Consider the following 17,868-nt stretch of genomic DNA (forward strand, 5'->3'; position numbering starts at 1 on the left):
ATATTACTATATCATCCTAGCAAGGGGAATATAGTCGCGGATGCCTTGAGCAACAAGCTTAGAGTTTGGGTAGCTTGACATTCATTTCTATAGAAAAGAGGCTATTGGCTTTGGAGATCCAGTCCTTAGCCAACCAACTCATGAGATTTGATATTTCTAAACCCAATTGAGTTCTTGCATGTGTTGTGGCTCAGTCTTCTTTATTCGAGTGGATCAAGGCTCGCCAGTATGATAATCCACATTTGCTGGTCCTTAGGGAGACGGTGCTATAGGGTGATGCCAAGGAGGTTACTATCGATGGTGATGGTGTTTTGCGACTCCAGGGTCGCCAATGCATTCCTAATATTGATGGTATAAGGGAGAAGATTCCAGAGTAGGCACACAGTTTGCAGTATTCTATTCATCCTAGTGCTAAGAAGATGTATCGAGACCTGAGGTAGCATTACTGGTGGCACCAAATGAAGAAGGAAATAGTCGAGTATGTGGCGAGGTGTCTGAATTTCCAAGAGTTTAAGTATGAGCACTAGAGGACAAGTGGTCTACTTCAGTAAATGATTATATCGGAGTGAAAGTGGGAGCGCATCACTATGGACTTCATAGTTAGATTGCCGTAGAAGTTGAGGAAGGTTGATGTTGTTTGGGTCATTGTCGACAGGCTGACCAAGTCGGTGCACTTCATTACGGTTGTGACTAGGTACTCTTCAGAAAGATTGGCCCAGATTTATATTTAGGAGATTGACTGGTTGCATGACATGCCTATTTTTATCATTTCAGATAGCGGCCCTCGATTCACTTCCTATTTCAGGAGAGTAGTACAAAGTGAGTTGGGTACCCAGATAGAGCTCAACACAGCCTTTCATCCGTAGACCGACAGTCAGTCGGAGCGCACAAATTAGATCCTAGAGGATATTCTCAGGGCATGTGTTATTGACTTTGGAGGGCAGTGCGATCAATTCTTACCTTTTTCCGAGTTTGCTTATAACAATAGTTAACAGTCCAATATCGAGATGGATCCATTTGAGGCTTTATATGGTCAGCGATGTCGGTCCCCCATCGGTTGATTTGTGCCCAGCGAGGCTAGGTTATATGTCCGGCGAGGCTAGTTTATATGGTACTGATTTGGCAAAGGATGCCTTAGATAAGGTGAAGTTGATTCAGGAGCGACTTCACACAGCGCATTCCAAACAGAAGAGTTACGCGGATCAGAAAGCACATGATTTATCATTTATGGTGGGTGAGAAAGTTCTTTTGAAAGTTTCACCGATGAAGGGTATCATGAGGTTCGGAAAGAAGGGCAAGCTGAGTTCAAGGTTTATTAGCCCATTTGAGTTGTTGAAGCGAGTTTGGGAGGTTGCTTACGAGCTTGCTTTGCCTCCTGGTCTATTGGGAGTTCATCCGGTTTTCCACGTGTCTATGCTCGGGAGGTAACATATCGATAGGTCGCATGTGTTAGATTACAATAGAGTATAACTTAATGAGAGCTTGTGTTATGAAGAGGATCCATTTGTCATTATTGACGGATAGGTTTGCAAGTTGAGGTCTAAGAAGATTTCAGTGGTAAAGGTCTAGTGGAGAGGTCAACCAGCCGAGGAGGCGACTTGGGAGGCCGAGGAGGACATACAGAGCAGATATCCACACTTATTCAGCACTTCAGGTATGATTCTAGACCTGTTCGAGGAAGAATATTTGTTTAAGAGGTGGAGAATGTAAGGACCCGACTGGTCGTTTTGCTTTCCAGATCCCCGTTCCCCTAATTAAGACTCTACATATGTGCTTTTACTGTTTTATGACCTGCGGAGATGGTTGGTTTGGTATTGAAAGGGTTCGAGGTGATATCGTAATACTTAGTTCCATAATAGTGGCCTAAGAGTTTGACTTGAGTCAACAGTTTGAGAAAATGACATCGGAATAGGGATTTGATGGTTTTAATAGGTTCGTATGATGATTTTGGACTTGGGAGTATGTTTGAATCGAGTTTTGGGCGGACCGAAGCGTTTTAATGCTTATTGTTGAAAGTTGGCATTTTGAAGGTTTTTGAATTTTCTTTGTTTGACTTGAAGTGAATTTTGGTGTTAACGATGCCCGTTTGGGATTTTGAGCCATAGAGTAGGTTCGTGTACACAAAATTTAGCATCATTCCGAGTTCTCTAAGTATGATTCGATGCGTTCAGAGCAAGTTGAAGACGTTGATTAAATTGGTTTTGGGGTGTGACTCTTAGTTTCAACATTGTTTTATGTGTTTTGAGGTTTCGATCAGGTCCATATTATGTATATGGACTTATTGGTGCATTTGGACTAGGCTCCAGGTGGCTCGCGTGTGTTTCGGACCGCCTGGAGCTAAGTCCAAAATTGCAGAATTTCTGGTTCTAGTTTCCTTCTTCGCGAACGCAGGGAATCCTTTGCGTTTGAGATGAAGGAATAGGGCTAGGGGAAACTTTGTTCTATGCGTTCGCGATAAGTAGCTCAAGATCGCGATGCTCTAGGCCACTAGCCATCACATTCACATACATGGGTCACATTCGCGTAGCAAAAATTAGGTCTGGGGGGTCAGCTGGTTAATTTCCCATCGCGCACACGAAGGTGCGGCCGTGTTCGCAAAGCTCTAGTTAGGCATTGTACATTTTTAGGGGCCTTCAAATTTTTCCTTCACGATTGTGAGGGCATTGTCACGATCACGAAGAAGGGAAACCTGGGCAATGTCTCGTTATAAAGATGAGACTTAGGCTCATTTTATTCATTTCTCTCAACTCCTGGCTGATTTAGAGCTCTTTGGAGAGGGTTTTTCACCTAGCACCTTGAGGTAAGTAATATATACATAATGTGAGTTTAATACATAGATTATGGGTAGATTTTAACATGTAAATTGAGGAAATATTTTTGGTAAAAATGGGATTAAATCACGAAAATGATTATGAAATTAAGTAGAAATTATATATTTGTGTTCGTGAGATTATGGGTATTCCGGAATCCAGGCGCGTGGGCTCGGGGTGAATTTTAAGAATCTTCCAAATTGGGTTGGATAATTAGTCTAATAGTTAAATTATGAACTTTTGAGCATATATTGATCAATTTATACAACTTTGATTAGTTTTGGATTGCTCGACGTCGTTTGGGGAGTTCTAGTGAGGTTAAAGAGCTGGTTATTGAACTTGGAAGCGAGGTAAGTCTCTTTCCTAGCCTTGTAAGAGGGAATTTATCCCCTTAGGCATATTAATTATTGTGTGCTATTTCTTGTGGGAGCTACTTACGCACGAGGTGATGAGAATCCGTACATTGCTATATTCATGTTATGTCCGGGTAGACTTAGATTCATATCATGCCTTAAATGTGTTATTTGTATTTACCTTGCATACTTGATTTCCTTAATTTATGACTAAGATTGAGGTTAGAAAAAAATTACTGATTGAGCCTCTTACTTTGGAAAATTTGTGAAATTTTTGATGAACTATAGATCTGTGTCTTCTCGACTCGCATGTACTTCCGCAAGCGAGATAACTCCTCTATTCTTATGGGATCGGGCTATTAGCCTCGGCAGTATGATAACATTATTCTTATGGGATCAGGCCGTTCACCTTTGTAGACTCGTGCTTAATACTTGGGATTTGATTTGGTTTTGATATCAGCTGAGTTCGTGCCTTCGAGGTTGTTTATGATATTTTAATGACTTTATATAGACCCGTGTTGGAGATTTACTATAAATATTTTATCTGTTTCGTTCCTACTTGTAGTACATCCTTCATGTCTACTTAATGTATTTTATTGCTATTTGACTACTAGTAAGTGTCAAGTCGACCCCTCGTCACTATTTCTTTGAGGTTAGACTAGCTAGATACTTATTGGGTACACGTTGTTTTACGTACTTACGTTACACTTCTGCACTTATTGTGCATGTACTGAGATAGGTACTTCCAGTGGTCACACGGGCGCGTAGACGTACTCTTACGGAGACTTAGTGGTAAACTGCTTGTCTGGCTTCGATTTGCAGTAATGGAGTCTCTTTCTACCATAATTATTGGTTCTGTTTGTGTTACTTCACACAATAGTTTTAGTAGTTTTGTATATTTCTTAGATTGCTCATGCACTTTTGGCACCTGATTTTGGAGGCTACTAACGGTTATGCATAGCTATATTTATTATTACTAGCACCGTGATTTATGTAATATTCACATTTGATATTTTTGGGATGGAAGTATGCACGGTTCTATGATATTTTACTTTTTTTGGTGTATTTAAGGAAATTCTATTTTTAAAAGCTAAAAAGGGATAATTAAATTGGAGGTTCACGTATTGGCTTGCCTAACGGCGGCGTTGGTCACCAACGCGACCTATTATAGATTTCGGATCATGACACTTTATTACTTCCTGAATAATCAGTTGAGATTATCCGAAAAGTAGGGAGACTATCGATTTTAGTAAAAAAAAATAGACTCACCACATGGACTAGTTTTAAATCTCAACACGTGTCAAGCAAGTTATGAAAGAGGTGAAAGAATAACGTGGACAAAAATGAAGAACACTCAGTACTAGATATATTGGTACCGTAACTATTAATCCCAAAAATGATTGGAATTGACTGTGCCAAATTCGGTTCAGAGAATCATTCGTAGAGACGCATTAGGAATATCAACCAATCCCAAATAAAGCGGGATTATACATAAATTTTTTATCAGTTAGAGTTTCTCAACGTAATGGGTAAAAACACGATTAATGTGTATAATGGAAGAACGTGAATCCGTGATACTGGAGGAACGTTTACAAGTAAATTTACTATTTAAACCCCTCTTTGCCCGTCAACTGGATCCATCTTACATTATTCATGTAATCATAACATTGTATTTCAGGCAATTCGAGAGATATGACAGTGGAGCTATTCTGATCAATAAGAAATCTCTTCCCTTTTTAATTTATTACTTTACTATTTGTTCATTGTTTGTGTTATTTCGTATCGTTCTTATTTGGAAATACAAATAAAATCAGTTTTTAGTGCCATACAATACAAATTTAATTGATTTGACCTATTAATCTAATTTTTGGCTATACAAGTTCAAATTTAATAGTCAGATGTCGATTGGAAATTTAATTTTTGACCAAAGTTTGAATTTTAGTATCACCAGTTCAAATTCAGTAGTCATGTGTCAATTGGAGATTTCACTGCTTCTCTATTTAATTTTCGGGTTAAACAAAAAAATATTTAAGGAATTTAGACATGGGCTGTTTCTTACAAATATTTCTCATTTTGAATGGCCAAGACCGATTAAAAAAATTCGTGAAACTAAATGTAATAATTTGTGCTAACTCGTGGTATTTTTATGTGTAGGAATCATCTAGATTAAATGTAAGACTAAGGTGCATGATTTGAATAAAATAGGGGGATGAAATGGAAAAAATGCCACAAAGTAGCGCCCAGGCTAGCGTGGGGCGCTACCTCTAGCGCAAAAATCAGACATAAAATTTTCCAGCACCAAGGCTAGCGCCCCACGCTACCCGGGGCGCTGGTGACGTGAACTTATCCTATTTCGCCCTGGACTTGGTTATTTCGACCCAAGACGTCTCCAACTCGTATAAAAGCAAGTCTAAACATATTTTGGAGGGTGAGACACCACTTTGAGAGAAAAACACAAGTACCGAACACTCGAGAGCACGGAATTCATCGATTCTTCCATCCTTCACCTAGTATTCATAGCTTTTATATTTAAAATGATATTTTGATTATTGTTATGAACATGAGTGGCTAACAACTTCATTATTTTGGGGTTATGGGTGGTTCTTGACTATTGTAATTTGACGGTTGATTGTTTTGCTTGATTTTATCATATTAAGTTATTTATTTAATCTTGCACTTAATTATTCTATTGCGTAGCTAACAATAGAGTATTATCTACGATTTTATAGTTGAACTCGAAAGTGGGAACTGTAGATTGCATAAAATATTAGATAGAGTAAGTTCTTGAATCCGGGTATCGGAGAATAGATTCTCGATTAGGATAGACATATTCTAGTTTCTTTACTTGGTTGTTGTTGCAAGAAATACACATGCATTCTTGTTAAGTTTGATTCTATAGACATATAGTCTTAGGTTGGCTTAAATAAGCGAGCAAAGCGTCGAAACAACTTTCTGAGCATAATAAACCCTGCTAATCAACAGATTAGATAAGTCAATTGATTACATCAACCGAAAAAATGCAATAGGAGAGAAGTAAATCCCATAATTCTGGAATATCTCCATCCTCATTGAATTCTTTCTAAGTGTTTGTTTGCTCTACTTGTGATCATATTTTCTTGCATTCCTATTAATTCATAGTAATTTAGTTACAAAAATCATAATCATTTTCTTCACACTCACTTGAACATTAAATTTATAAATAGCTTGGATTGGATAATAGTTGATCATAAATCCTCGTGGGAACGACTTGCCGACCGTATATACTTGCGTTTGCGCTTGGACCCAACAAGTTTTTGGTATCATTGCCAGGGACTTAGAAATTAGCTACTTGTCTGAAATAAGCATTTATTTATTTTTGTTTGAGATTTGATTTGTTTTGTTCGGACTCTATAGGTGTTCACATTAAATGCAAAGAAGAAATAACAGTCTGAACAAACTTTCGCCTTTTGATCCTGAACCCGAATGACTATTCCAAAGGTTAAGGAGGGAGGCAGAAGCAAGAGAAGAAATTGCAGATTGGGCATCGTAGTCCAACACAACCAATCTAGATGGCAGAGAATGATGAGCGACTAGTGATAGAGGCCACAAAGCCTAATCTTGCTAATATGACTCATGCTATCCTGAAGCCTGGCATCATGGGTCACTTTGAGCTCAAATGGTACATGGTACAACTGATTCAATCCATAGGGAAGTATGTAGGTCTATATCATGAAGATACGTATCAACACATTCAAAACTTTCTAGAAATTATAGATACTTATAATTATTCAAACATTTTCAAAGACTACGTCAGACTGACATTATTTCCGTTTTCACTGCCGGGGAAAGCAAAGGAATGGTTAAACAAAGATCCCACGTGAACTCAATACACACTTGGGATGATCTAGCACGAAAATTCTTAATCAAGTTTTTTTCCCACAAAGAAAATAAGAAAACAAAGTCACTGAGGACCCAGATTCTTGAGCTTTAACAACGAGATGGTGAGACTCTTCGTCAAGCTTGGGAAAGATATAAGAAACTACTCAGAGATTGCCCATATCATTGTTAGACAGATGAGGTGTTGAGACATACCTTTGTGGATGGGATTGACGAAACCTCCAAATTAAATCTAGATTCAACTTGTGGAGGGAGTTGCATGCAAAATCCATACAGTGAGATTCAGACTCTACTAAATATTTTCACTACAAATGATCATACTGGTAGGGTGAGGGTGAACCAAACAAGATGATAAAACACAAAGCATCAGGTACACTCGAACTGGATGAGGTATCAGCCATGTGAGCAGAAATTTCTAAGCTAACCAATCAAGTGGCTAAAATGAAAATAGGTCAAGGGCATCAAATGAAGCAGGTTCAAAGAATGGCCATATGTTGGACAATTTATGGAGATGGCCATATAATGGACCAATATCCGGTGAATCCTGAACCTGTTTATTATGTGGGCCAACAAGGTAGAGGTTCAATGAACCAGAATAATCAACATGGGAACACCTATAATTTAGAGGAATCACCCGAATTTCTCATGGGTAGGAACCAGACCACTCAGAATCAATACAGGCCTTAAGGGAACTATAATCATCCTCGAAAGCCACCTCAACAGGTAGAAGAAAGCAATAATAATATGTTGAAAAAGCTTTTGATTGACAACCAGATAAGATTACTCGACCTGCATGGGCCATTCCAAGTGGTACATATAAGAATCCTCAGGTAAATGCTGTAACTTTAAGGAATAGCGGAGAATTAGAAGGAGCACCAGAAAGAAAGAAAGAAAAAGTCACTCCTAAGGATGAACTGGTCCCGAAACCTGTGGTGGAAATTGAGAAAGAAACTAAAGAAAGTGAAAAGACTACGATTGCCAGGCCACCACCTCCCTTCCCTCAAAAATTGAAGGAGAAAAGTGATGATAAGATGTTCAACAAATTTCTTGATATGATGAGCCAAATTCAATTGAATCTCCCATTGGTTGATGTGTTACATGAAATCCCAAAATATGCAAAGTACATCAAAGTATTGTGGCTCACAAAAGATGGTTGACAGAGTTTTAGATAGTGGCACTTACTGAAGAGTGCACCTCAAGAATTCAAAGAAAGTTGCTGCAAAAGTTGAATTTGGGGAGCTTCACCATACTTGTTCGAACTGATGAGGTAGATGTGGGACGAGCACTTTGTGATTTGAGGGCTAGCATAAATTTGATGTCTCTTTCAGTTTTCAATCAATTGGGGTTGGGAGCTCCAAGGCCAACCACAGTCATGTTGCAACTTGCTGATAGATCTATTGTCAATCTCGAGGGGGTGATAGAAGATGTGCTACTACAAATTGGGCAATTTATTCTTCTAGCAGATTTCATTATATTGGATTATGAAGTTGATGAACACGTCCCCATCATCTTGGTATGGCCTCTTTTAGCCACCACTAATGTTGTGATAAAAGTTCGTAAAAAAATAATTCTCGGGGTTGATAATGTGAAAGCAGTCTTTAATGTGTACAACGCAATTCAGCTGCCAAGACACTATAAGGATCTAGCTATGATATCAGTGATTGAAAAAGAAGAAGAAAAAAATGATGTGGGTGTATATCTAGATGACTCTCTAGAGAAAGAACTTATGGCGTTTGCAGCATTGACTTGGATGATGAGGTGAAGGATATGATGCATCATCTGGATGCATGTAATTACACAAACGACTGATCGATTTTGAGCCTCTAGATAGACCAACCAGGCCACCCCTAAGCCGTCTATCAAGAAGCTCCTAAATTGGAACTCAAACCATTACCCTCATCTTTGTCGACGCCCCCCCTTTTTCCCTCCTAAAAGAAGGCGAAATTGGGTTTACAACATTATGGACAAAACAACTCTTATTCCCCTTTCGAGGAATCGGGTTATGGAATTCGAAGAGTCGCCACCTAATGATTATAGTGCATTAGGACACTTTTTAAGAAGAGAAGATTTTTGAAAGATAAACCAGAGTTCGGGTAAGGGCTTGAGATTATCTCGAGGGAAAGGTGTTAGGCACCCCTCAAGATCCACTAGTGTGGTTCCCGACCATGCTTAGTTATAACTTTAAGAAGAGTAGGAATAAACAAGCAAAGTTTGTACATAGGAAGTATAAACAAGTTAAAAAATTTTGAAAGAAGAAAGACAGAAGTGGTTTTGAAAAGAGAAAGCTTAGTTGAAGAAAACATTGATTTAAGAAAACATCAATAACTAAAGAGGGAGAAAAGGGGTCCTAGGTTTAAATATAATATGAATCAGTTTGGTGCAATACCCAGCAATCATTCTCACACGAGATATTAGCGCACCGTCATCATCTCCATATTCTACCCTTCCCGCCCCATAAAGGTTATTTAAACGCGTGGATTGGTCACGTTTACTTATTGCATGCTAGTACCCGTCCCAACCTACCGGTCCCGGGGTATTTGGACTTCTAATCCTAAAGGGAAGAAGGGGATGGAGGCATATATGGAGTTTAAAAGGATAAAATACTAGGCGTCAGTCAAAACAAACAACAAGTAAGGGGATTGACAAACAAACATGCAAGGCTCACATAAAACCCCGTGAATCAGATAGCACTTAGTTTAGCATGCCTTACACATACTAGTTTGGTCTTAAAATTAAAACTTAAGCGGCGGACGAATCAGTTTAACACATAGAACTAGATTAAAAGGTCTACGTTAGGCAACTTGGATCCAATTGTTAGGATCTGGAGTATTTTACCAAATTGTTAATTAAAGACTAACATAGACAAGTTTTGAAAGAAGCAGAAGTTGCAGAAGTTCGAAAAGGTTTTGGAAAATCGCTGAGACTGTTTTAAAGAAATGTGCAGCAGAGTTTCAAAAGTAAAGTGTTCATAAAAAGGGCGAGAGCTTGAAAGTTGTTTGAAAGTATCCTCATGGATAAAAGTTTAGACAGAGAGTTGGAAAACAATTTTAGCGACAGAAATACAAGTTCTTTGCAGACAGGTTTGGACGAATTATGTTGAAAACATTGGGATAATTTCCAGGTTACTGATTATACGACTTAAGCGAGTTCTGAGATCCTATGGGCTGGATATCTATTCCAATTTTTTATGCTATTTTAAACGTTTCAGGCAGGCGATAGTTGTGTTACCCTATTGTTTGCCTATTATTATTGCGATTATATAGGCATGACTTCTATATATGCTTGAATGAAGAAATATGCAAGCCTATGGACATGATCTCTAGGTGATTCAAACGTTAAAAGTCTATAGACATGATATCTAGAGGTTCAAAGTAGTAAAAGTCCTATAGGCATGGTATCTAGGCGATTCAAAATATTAAATCCTATAGGCATGATTTCTAGGTGATTTAAAGTATTAAATCCTATAGGCATGATTTCTACCCTTTAACATGCAAACAACTAAAAAACCCCTCCCATACCCTTTACTACTATATTCCCCAAGTTTTATTACAAAGTTATTATTACAGAGCCAAAAGTAAAAATAAAATACATCATAGCCCACAGCTAGATCCAAACTGCCTAATGCAATCTTGATATCCAATTCATGTGTTTTACCAAATCCGGGTTCCAGATTCCAAGGACTTCTCTTAGAGTGTTTCAAAGTTCCAAGGAGCTTCAAGAGCCCAGACAATGCTTACACCCTAAAGAGTGAATGTGGTAACAGAGTAGTGCAATGTGTGGAATTACCAGCCCTTAGGCATCCAAGTTCAGAGGGAACTCTAGGGTCCCAAAGCATGGCTTACCATAGGGGGGTAGGACTTGAAGAAGTAGGACTTAAGAGCTAGGAGTAGGTGTGAAGTGAGGGAGGAACCTTAGCAAGAGGTGGTCATACCCAGCCATGGCATAGACTGGCACACCCCTAACCCCTTGCTTAGATTCAAACAAATAAGAGCAGACTCTTAGAGAGTCAAACTTAGGTCTGAAGGGTGATTAGGACACCACCAAACCCAAATTAGAGCTCAGCACTGTGATCACGTGATTTTTGCTTCACGGAAACTACTCCAAAAGAAATCGAAAAAGAAATAAAACAAGTTACCTTCGGGTATAATTTTGAGAATTTGCGTGACGTTTTGATAATTATTCTGTCCGTAAATGCTCGCCTTGCTATAGTTAAAAATGCAAAAATACATGTTGCATGCATTTAGGAATTAGTGGTGCATTTACGAATTAATTAACCATAATTTGGTTAAAATAAAATCACAAAAAAATATGCACATGTATTTCTTGTCATTGTGTGATTTTATTTTTTGTGTGTTAATTATTATAGGTGTTAAATAATATATGTGTAATTTTATTTTTGATTTTATAATTTATTTAGGATTTTTGTTTAATTTTGATAATTAAAGAAAAGAAGGAAAATGGGTGAAAAATGAAGGAAATCGGGATTGGGCCACCCTAGGTGGACCCAAATCCAGGCCCAAAGCAACTCCATACCGGTCCAATTTAGTCAAGCTTCCTGACACCTCAAACGACGTCGTTTTGTTCCTTTTAATTGGAGTTGTTGGATTAAATCAATCCAACGGCCATGATCTCATCTCCCTTACCCATTCCCTGAACCCGACCCGTTGCCTGGTTTGAACCGACGCCCTACTTAACCAAACGACGCCGTGTTGTTAAGCTCCCCTAATCCTGGCCATCGATCTTGATTGATCCAGCGGCCAGGATTAAACCACCCACCCCGTATATAAGGCCCAATCCGTCACCCACGCCCCAAACCAAACCCCCCCTAGCCCACTGTTCAACTTCGTCCCCAGAACCCTCCTCTCAAACCCTAGCCGCCTTAGGATTCCCTACCATAAAACCGTCCACCACGAATCCGATGACTACCAAAATAACACCCCTGATGCACCCAACCACCCTTAGCACGAATCCATTAACCATTTACCTCGAATCACCCTGCAGCTTCTCGAATCTTCAATCGAAGATTCGAGCAAAAACCAGATCTACACCCACCGACCCCAAACTCGTACCACAACACCTCCTGACCTTCCTCACCCCCTGAATGACCTTGGTTCCGTTCGAATCTAACCAGAAAGGCTCGAGCGCTAATTCGAGCCCCAAGAACCCTAGAACTCAGATCTATGGGGGTCTGTCCAAATCAACAAAAGGATCGGGGTCTAATAGACTTTAACCGAGGTGTTCTCAGTTGAGAACACTTCGATTAAATTCCATTCGACCCCAAAAATGGTCGAGTCCGAGTTCGAACTTGGGTCAGTTTTGATTTCAAATCCCTGAGGTAATTTTTTGTCCTTTCTTTTGTTCTCCTATAAATTCTATCTATTTTTCATGTTTAGTTTGGGTTGTTTATGATTTTCTGTCATTTCTGTGAACCCTGAGATAGTGTTTAGTTTGTTTTGGTGTTTTATTGTTTACCTACTGTATATTATAGCTTGTATAGTCGTTTAAATAAGTGTCGTCAATTAATTTGTTTGAAATTAGAGGAAAACAGGACAGTAGCTCATTAACACCCTCCATGTATGTTTGCCAGGACAGTAGTTCATCAAAATCTGTATGCTAATTTATAATGAACCTTTGGAATATGTTCAGTTTTGTGTGTGAATTAGACTACTCATTCATTCAGTAACATCACGATTTTCATAGAAGCCTGTTCATTATTCATCACTGCTTCGAGCTTAGCCTGTTGGCTGTTGTCTTTTGCATTTGTTGGCTCTGAGTTGGTCAGGATTGGCTCCCAATATGACCAACTCATACCATTTGATTAGCACCCCTGTTTGTGATCTGATTTTTGAGTTGAACTTAGTTTAGGAATTGGATATAGCTGTAGAAACCTAACAGGAATCAGTGTTAGGCTTAAGCTGATTAGCTAATAGTCAGTGATTAGTTGAATTTAGAGGGGTTTATATACTGACTATTAAGAGTTAGGGTAATATAGTAATATGCAAGGTTTAAGGGTAATTTTGGGAGTTCAGTAGTATGTTAACAGGCTGTCAAAACTGGGGTTTGCCTAGGGGTCATTTGTTAAACTTATTTTAATGACAATGGGGAACAAAACAACAAGCATGAGAATTAAGTGAATATTATAATACACCCATGACTCTTGATTAAAATAAATAGGACAAACATGGGGAACAATATAGTGGGCATCAAGAAAAGGCACTTAGGCATGGGAATTGAGGGGTATGGGCAGACCTAGAGGCTGTGAAGTTCTAGGCAGACCTTAGGGGGTCTCTTTCAGGTTATAAATAGAGCTATTTTTGGCTAAGAAAGGGGCGGGAGAATTTTGGCTGGACAGTTAAGTTTGGGGCTGGACAGTTGAAGTTGAGGGCTAGACAGTTTTGAGTGTTGAGAGATAAAAAGAAAAAGCAAAAACAAGGCTGGACTTTCAAACCTTAAATAGGTCAGCCTAAATTCAGAGTAATAGAGAGTTATGAATGTGCTGGATGTTTTTTCAGAGGCTATTGTTTTCTGCATCTGTTTCCTTCTCTGCTTAGCCTGTATTTGTTGGGACATGCTGGGTTTCAACTTAGTTTTTCCTGGTTTCTCTGCTGGTTCAACATTGTTTCAGTTGAGTGTTTTGCGGTTTTCTGAAAGTTCACTGGACTCCTGTTTGGTTTAAATCTGCTGTTGGTTTGTCCTACTGGGTATTATTGGATTTTGCTTTGCTGGGCCTGCTGTTAGTAACAAAAAATTTGACTGTTGGGGGTTGTGTTGCTGTTTTCTGTTGCTGCTATTGCTGTGTGTGCTACTGCTTTCCACTGATCATTCCTCTTCTTCTTTTGCCTTCCTATACCAGGTACATGACTGATACACTATCAATGTAAGCTGAAATTTGAAGCATGAATACAAAGAAAATTGGAAGAGTTGAAGTTATTTCGAATTAGCTTTAGAAATGCACTGAAAATTGGTTATCTGCATGATAATTTACTTTCTCTAATAGAACTATGTAGTTAGCTGTGATGTAACTGAACCTTTATACATATCATTTAGTTGGAGAACTCTATGTGTTGCTTATAATTAAAAGGGATTAATGTTGTAGTAGACATGTTCTATTAGTTCATTATTGTTTTGCCAAGAAGCATGTTAGGCACCCAATAGTTACTTCCTTAAACAAATGGCCTGTTGTAAGTTGGTAAGAATATGGCTTGATTAAGACAAGCAGTACATTGCATTTCAGCCCTCCCCCTATAAATGTCAAACATATACCAATTAAGTTAAATAGGCCCAATTGGAATAAGGATGGCCCAGGCCGAGTTTCACGTTATGCACATTGGGCCTGGGCCCGTAATATCTAAACGACTGCCCATATACGCGTTCATGTTCGGATTTAGCAAATCATATTCGGAACCCGACTATAACTAACTTGTAAGCATGTAAATAAAGTTGGACCGTTCTTCTTCTTTCATTATTAGAGACAAACTCAATAGAAAACATAGCTACTATAGGACAACCTTTTAAATAAAAATGAGACGAGCCTCGCTAGATAAAACGCACAAATTGCGGGGCCCTCACAAAAAATGTATGTGTTAAGTACTTAGAACTCGGGATAGGCCGCTTAGCGAACTCCACGGCCTTACCCAAAATAACAACACGCTAGTTTCTTTAGGACGCGTCTTAATTAATCTTACTTTCTTAAACTCGAGTGCACATTTATGTGACCCAAATCCAAATCTCAGCGGAGTCGAAATGTGTCTCTAATCATGGGTACATTGATTGTGACGTGGTTCGAGATGCGTGTCCATGATGTTGCAAATTCCTTTTAAAAAATACGAATGAGATGAGCCTCGCCGAATAAAAATACAAAATTGCGGGGCCCTCAGTAAATATTTGCTTTAAAATTGCTTAGACTTTGGGATGGACCGTTTGGCAAAATTTCATGGCCCTACCCAAAGTAAATGATACGCTAGTCGCTTTAGGCGCGCCTTTAATAATTTAATTTTCTTAAACTCGGGTGCACATTTATGTGACCCAAATCCAAATCTCAACGGAGTCAAAGTGTGTCGACGACCACGGGTACATTGATTATGACGCGGTTCGAGACACATTTTCACAACGTTGCAATTTCCTGTAAAATAATAATAATAATAATGAAAGCGGTAAAGAGTTAAAATCTGCACATAAGTTCATATTTGTATAAAATCAGATAAACAAGCCGAATATGACAGTTGAATGACCGTGCTAGAACCACGGAACTCGGGAATGCCTAACACCTTCTCCCGGGTTAACAGAATTCCTTATCCGGATTTCTGGTTCGCGGACTGTAATATGGAGTCATTCTTTTCCTCGATTGGGGATTAAATTGGTGACTTGGGACACTCTAAATCTCCCAAGTGGCGACCCTGAAATAAACAAACAAATCCCGTTTTGATTGTCCTTTAATTGGAAAAACTCCTTCACCCCTCGCGGGGGCGGAAAAAGGAGGTGTGACAGCTCTGGCGACTCTACTGGGGAATTGTATACCCAGAACCACTGGTTCAGGGTTAGAGATTCGAGCTTAGAATAATTGTTATTTTTGGCTTTGTTTACTATCTGATATTTTCATGAGATATGTGCTTCATATGCCGATGATATGTGTTACCGCTTTGATATTATTGACTGTATATATAAACTGTGCCGAACCCTTCTCTTCTTACCTTGACTGTATATATTATTGACTGTATAATCCTGGGATGCTGCTCACTGGTTTGAGACTCCCTGTTCTGTTAGTGTCATTTCCAAGTAGAAAGAGGCTGGGATAAGTTACAAAGTCGGACGATCCCGCGGGTCCCCGGTACGTAGCCCCTCCTCGACTCGAGTTGTCTGCTCGGGTAAGCCAGGTCTAGAACAAAATCCAGTTTTGAAACTTAGTAAAACATGACTTCATACCGGATCCCTAGTAGGAAACATTTATTTGCATCACGTTGCATTTGACTTAGGGGGCTCAACACAGGGGTTGGGCCCGTCTAGGAAAAGCAACTTGGAACAAAAGGACCATCCTGCTGCATCTGGTTTGTTGGCGCATTTAATTTGCTTCGAATTTGCATGTTGACCGGTGGGTGAAAACGAAAATTCTGGAAAAAGTGAGAGTTGCTCATTTAAGAAAAAACCAATGTCCAAATAATGTGAGAACTCTGCCAAAATTTTGATTTTTTGAAGAAAGAAAATTGGATTCGTGATTTAATTAATTTTTCTTACCCGAACTACGTCGGTTTGATTCTCACCGGATGTGAGATACTTAGGCAACCCTTATCGGGTTCAACTTCCTATTTTTTGCAAAAAACAAATAAAAAATATTGCCACTTTCATAAAAGAGTCGGAATGTTCCCAAAAGGGACGCCGGAAGGCTGTCTTTGCACAAACAGCCACCTTTGGCCATTTTTCTTACCTTTTGGCTGGTTAAAACCCCACGGCCTTAAAATATTCATCCCTGAAGAGCTGAAAGGCCGTATTTGGAAAATCAGTCTTTCTTTTCTCAAAATTAAGGAAAACGGGAAAAATAGTTTTGGAGTCAAAATAAAGATTTTTGCTTTTGTCTAAATCACCTTAATAAATGTGCAGAATGAGTACGAGTAAGAGTTCATCTGGGTCCATTATAAACAGAGTCCCTTTGGGCTTACGCATGTGGTGGAACGACTTGGGAGAATCAGGGCGAGATACAGTCAAGACATACTTAGGAAGCTTGGTTGGATTACTGGACATCGATCCGCGAGGGGACATTATAAGGGCTTTAATTTAATTTTGGGACCCAGCACATAATGTGTTTCATTTCTCAGACTTTGAGCTCACACCAACGCTAGAGGAACTGGCGGGGTACATCGGATGTCCTAAAATCCCTATGAGAAAACAGTATCTTATTGCACCAAGGACCGTGACCGTACACAGATTCCTAGACACCGTGAAGATCCATAGAACTGTACACAACCTAGAGTTATCAGAAGGGTTTTGTAGTTTGGCATTCCTGTACGACAGGTACGGTCATCTGGGAGGGTTCAACAATCTCGAGAGTAAGATCTGCAGCGGGGAAAGCCGGCTGAAATGGGAAAGACATAGGTGTATTGCTTTTATGGTAGCCTTTCTGGGTTTTCTGGTATTCCCTAGAAAGGATGAGAAAATTAACATACAAATCGCTGGGGTCATTGGCACTTTGCTCAAACAAGACAACAACACTCTAGCACCGATGATAATAGCAGACATCTTCCGCGCTCTCACTGTTTGCAAAACCGGAGGAGGTTTCTTTGAGGGTTGCAATATACTACTGCAAATGTGGATGATAGAACACCTATGTCATCGCCCTTAGTTTCTGAAATATGGGTTGTCACAAAAGACTTGTATAGAAGAGTTTTCCACAAGGGTCGACGGGTTCAGCCTGCCAGAAGGGGTCGCTGAATGGGTCACTCTGCTGCGTTCCGTCTCAGCAAACCAGATAGAATGGGAATTTGGGTGGCTACCCTTAAATGAGATCATACACATGTCAGCCGTCTAATCTCACTTGCTGTTGATGGGTCTCCAAAGTATCCAGCCCTATGTGCCATACAGAGTATTGAGGCAGTTGGGGCGATGTCAAATAGTCCCAAAGGAAGAGGATCTCAGTAGCCAAGCGGTCGAAATCAGGCCTGGTGGGCAGTTCCCGGAAGTAGTCGTTCGGAGAATCTGTAATGAATGTCAAACCCTGAAAGTAGATACTTGTGTACAAGATCGGGCCAAGGCCGAAGTGTCGCCAAAATACCTCACATGGTACAGAAGAGAGCTTGAGCACCAAAGACCAACTAAGAGAGCTCACGTCCAAGACTTTG

The 17,868-nt window shown here is 39.5% G+C and overlaps 1 protein-coding gene across 1 annotated transcript; it reads left to right on the top strand.

Moving 5' to 3' along the window:
• Nucleotides 1-6,711: 6,711 nt before the first annotated feature.
• Nucleotides 6,712-8,801, top strand: LOC142165220 (uncharacterized). Its single transcript, XM_075223821.1, has 3 exons — nucleotides 6,712-6,862; nucleotides 7,814-8,124; nucleotides 8,208-8,801. Exons 1-3 carry the CDS (start codon nucleotides 6,712-6,714, stop codon nucleotides 8,799-8,801), a joined length of 1,056 nt encoding a protein of 351 aa, XP_075079922.1.
• Nucleotides 8,802-17,868: the final 9,067 nt, after the last annotated feature.

This window comes from Nicotiana tabacum, chromosome 10 (genome assembly GCF_000715075.1).
Source record: "Nicotiana tabacum cultivar K326 chromosome 10, ASM71507v2, whole genome shotgun sequence".
NCBI lineage: Eukaryota > Viridiplantae > Streptophyta > Magnoliopsida > Solanales > Solanaceae > Nicotiana > Nicotiana tabacum.

Bases quoted from the DNA above. Each gene is read 5' to 3' on its own strand.
- LOC142165220 (XM_075223821.1), top strand. From the start codon at position 6,712: ATGGCAGAGAATGATGAGCGACTAGTGATAGAGGCCACAAAGCCTAAT. The intron at 6,863-7,813 runs GTCTATATCATG...ATTGACAACCAG, and splicing joins ATCCATAGGGAAGTATGTAG to ATAAGATTACTCGACCTGCA. The intron at 8,125-8,207 runs GTTGATGTGTTA...ACAGAGTTTTAG, and splicing joins TTCAATTGAATCTCCCATTG to ATAGTGGCACTTACTGAAGA.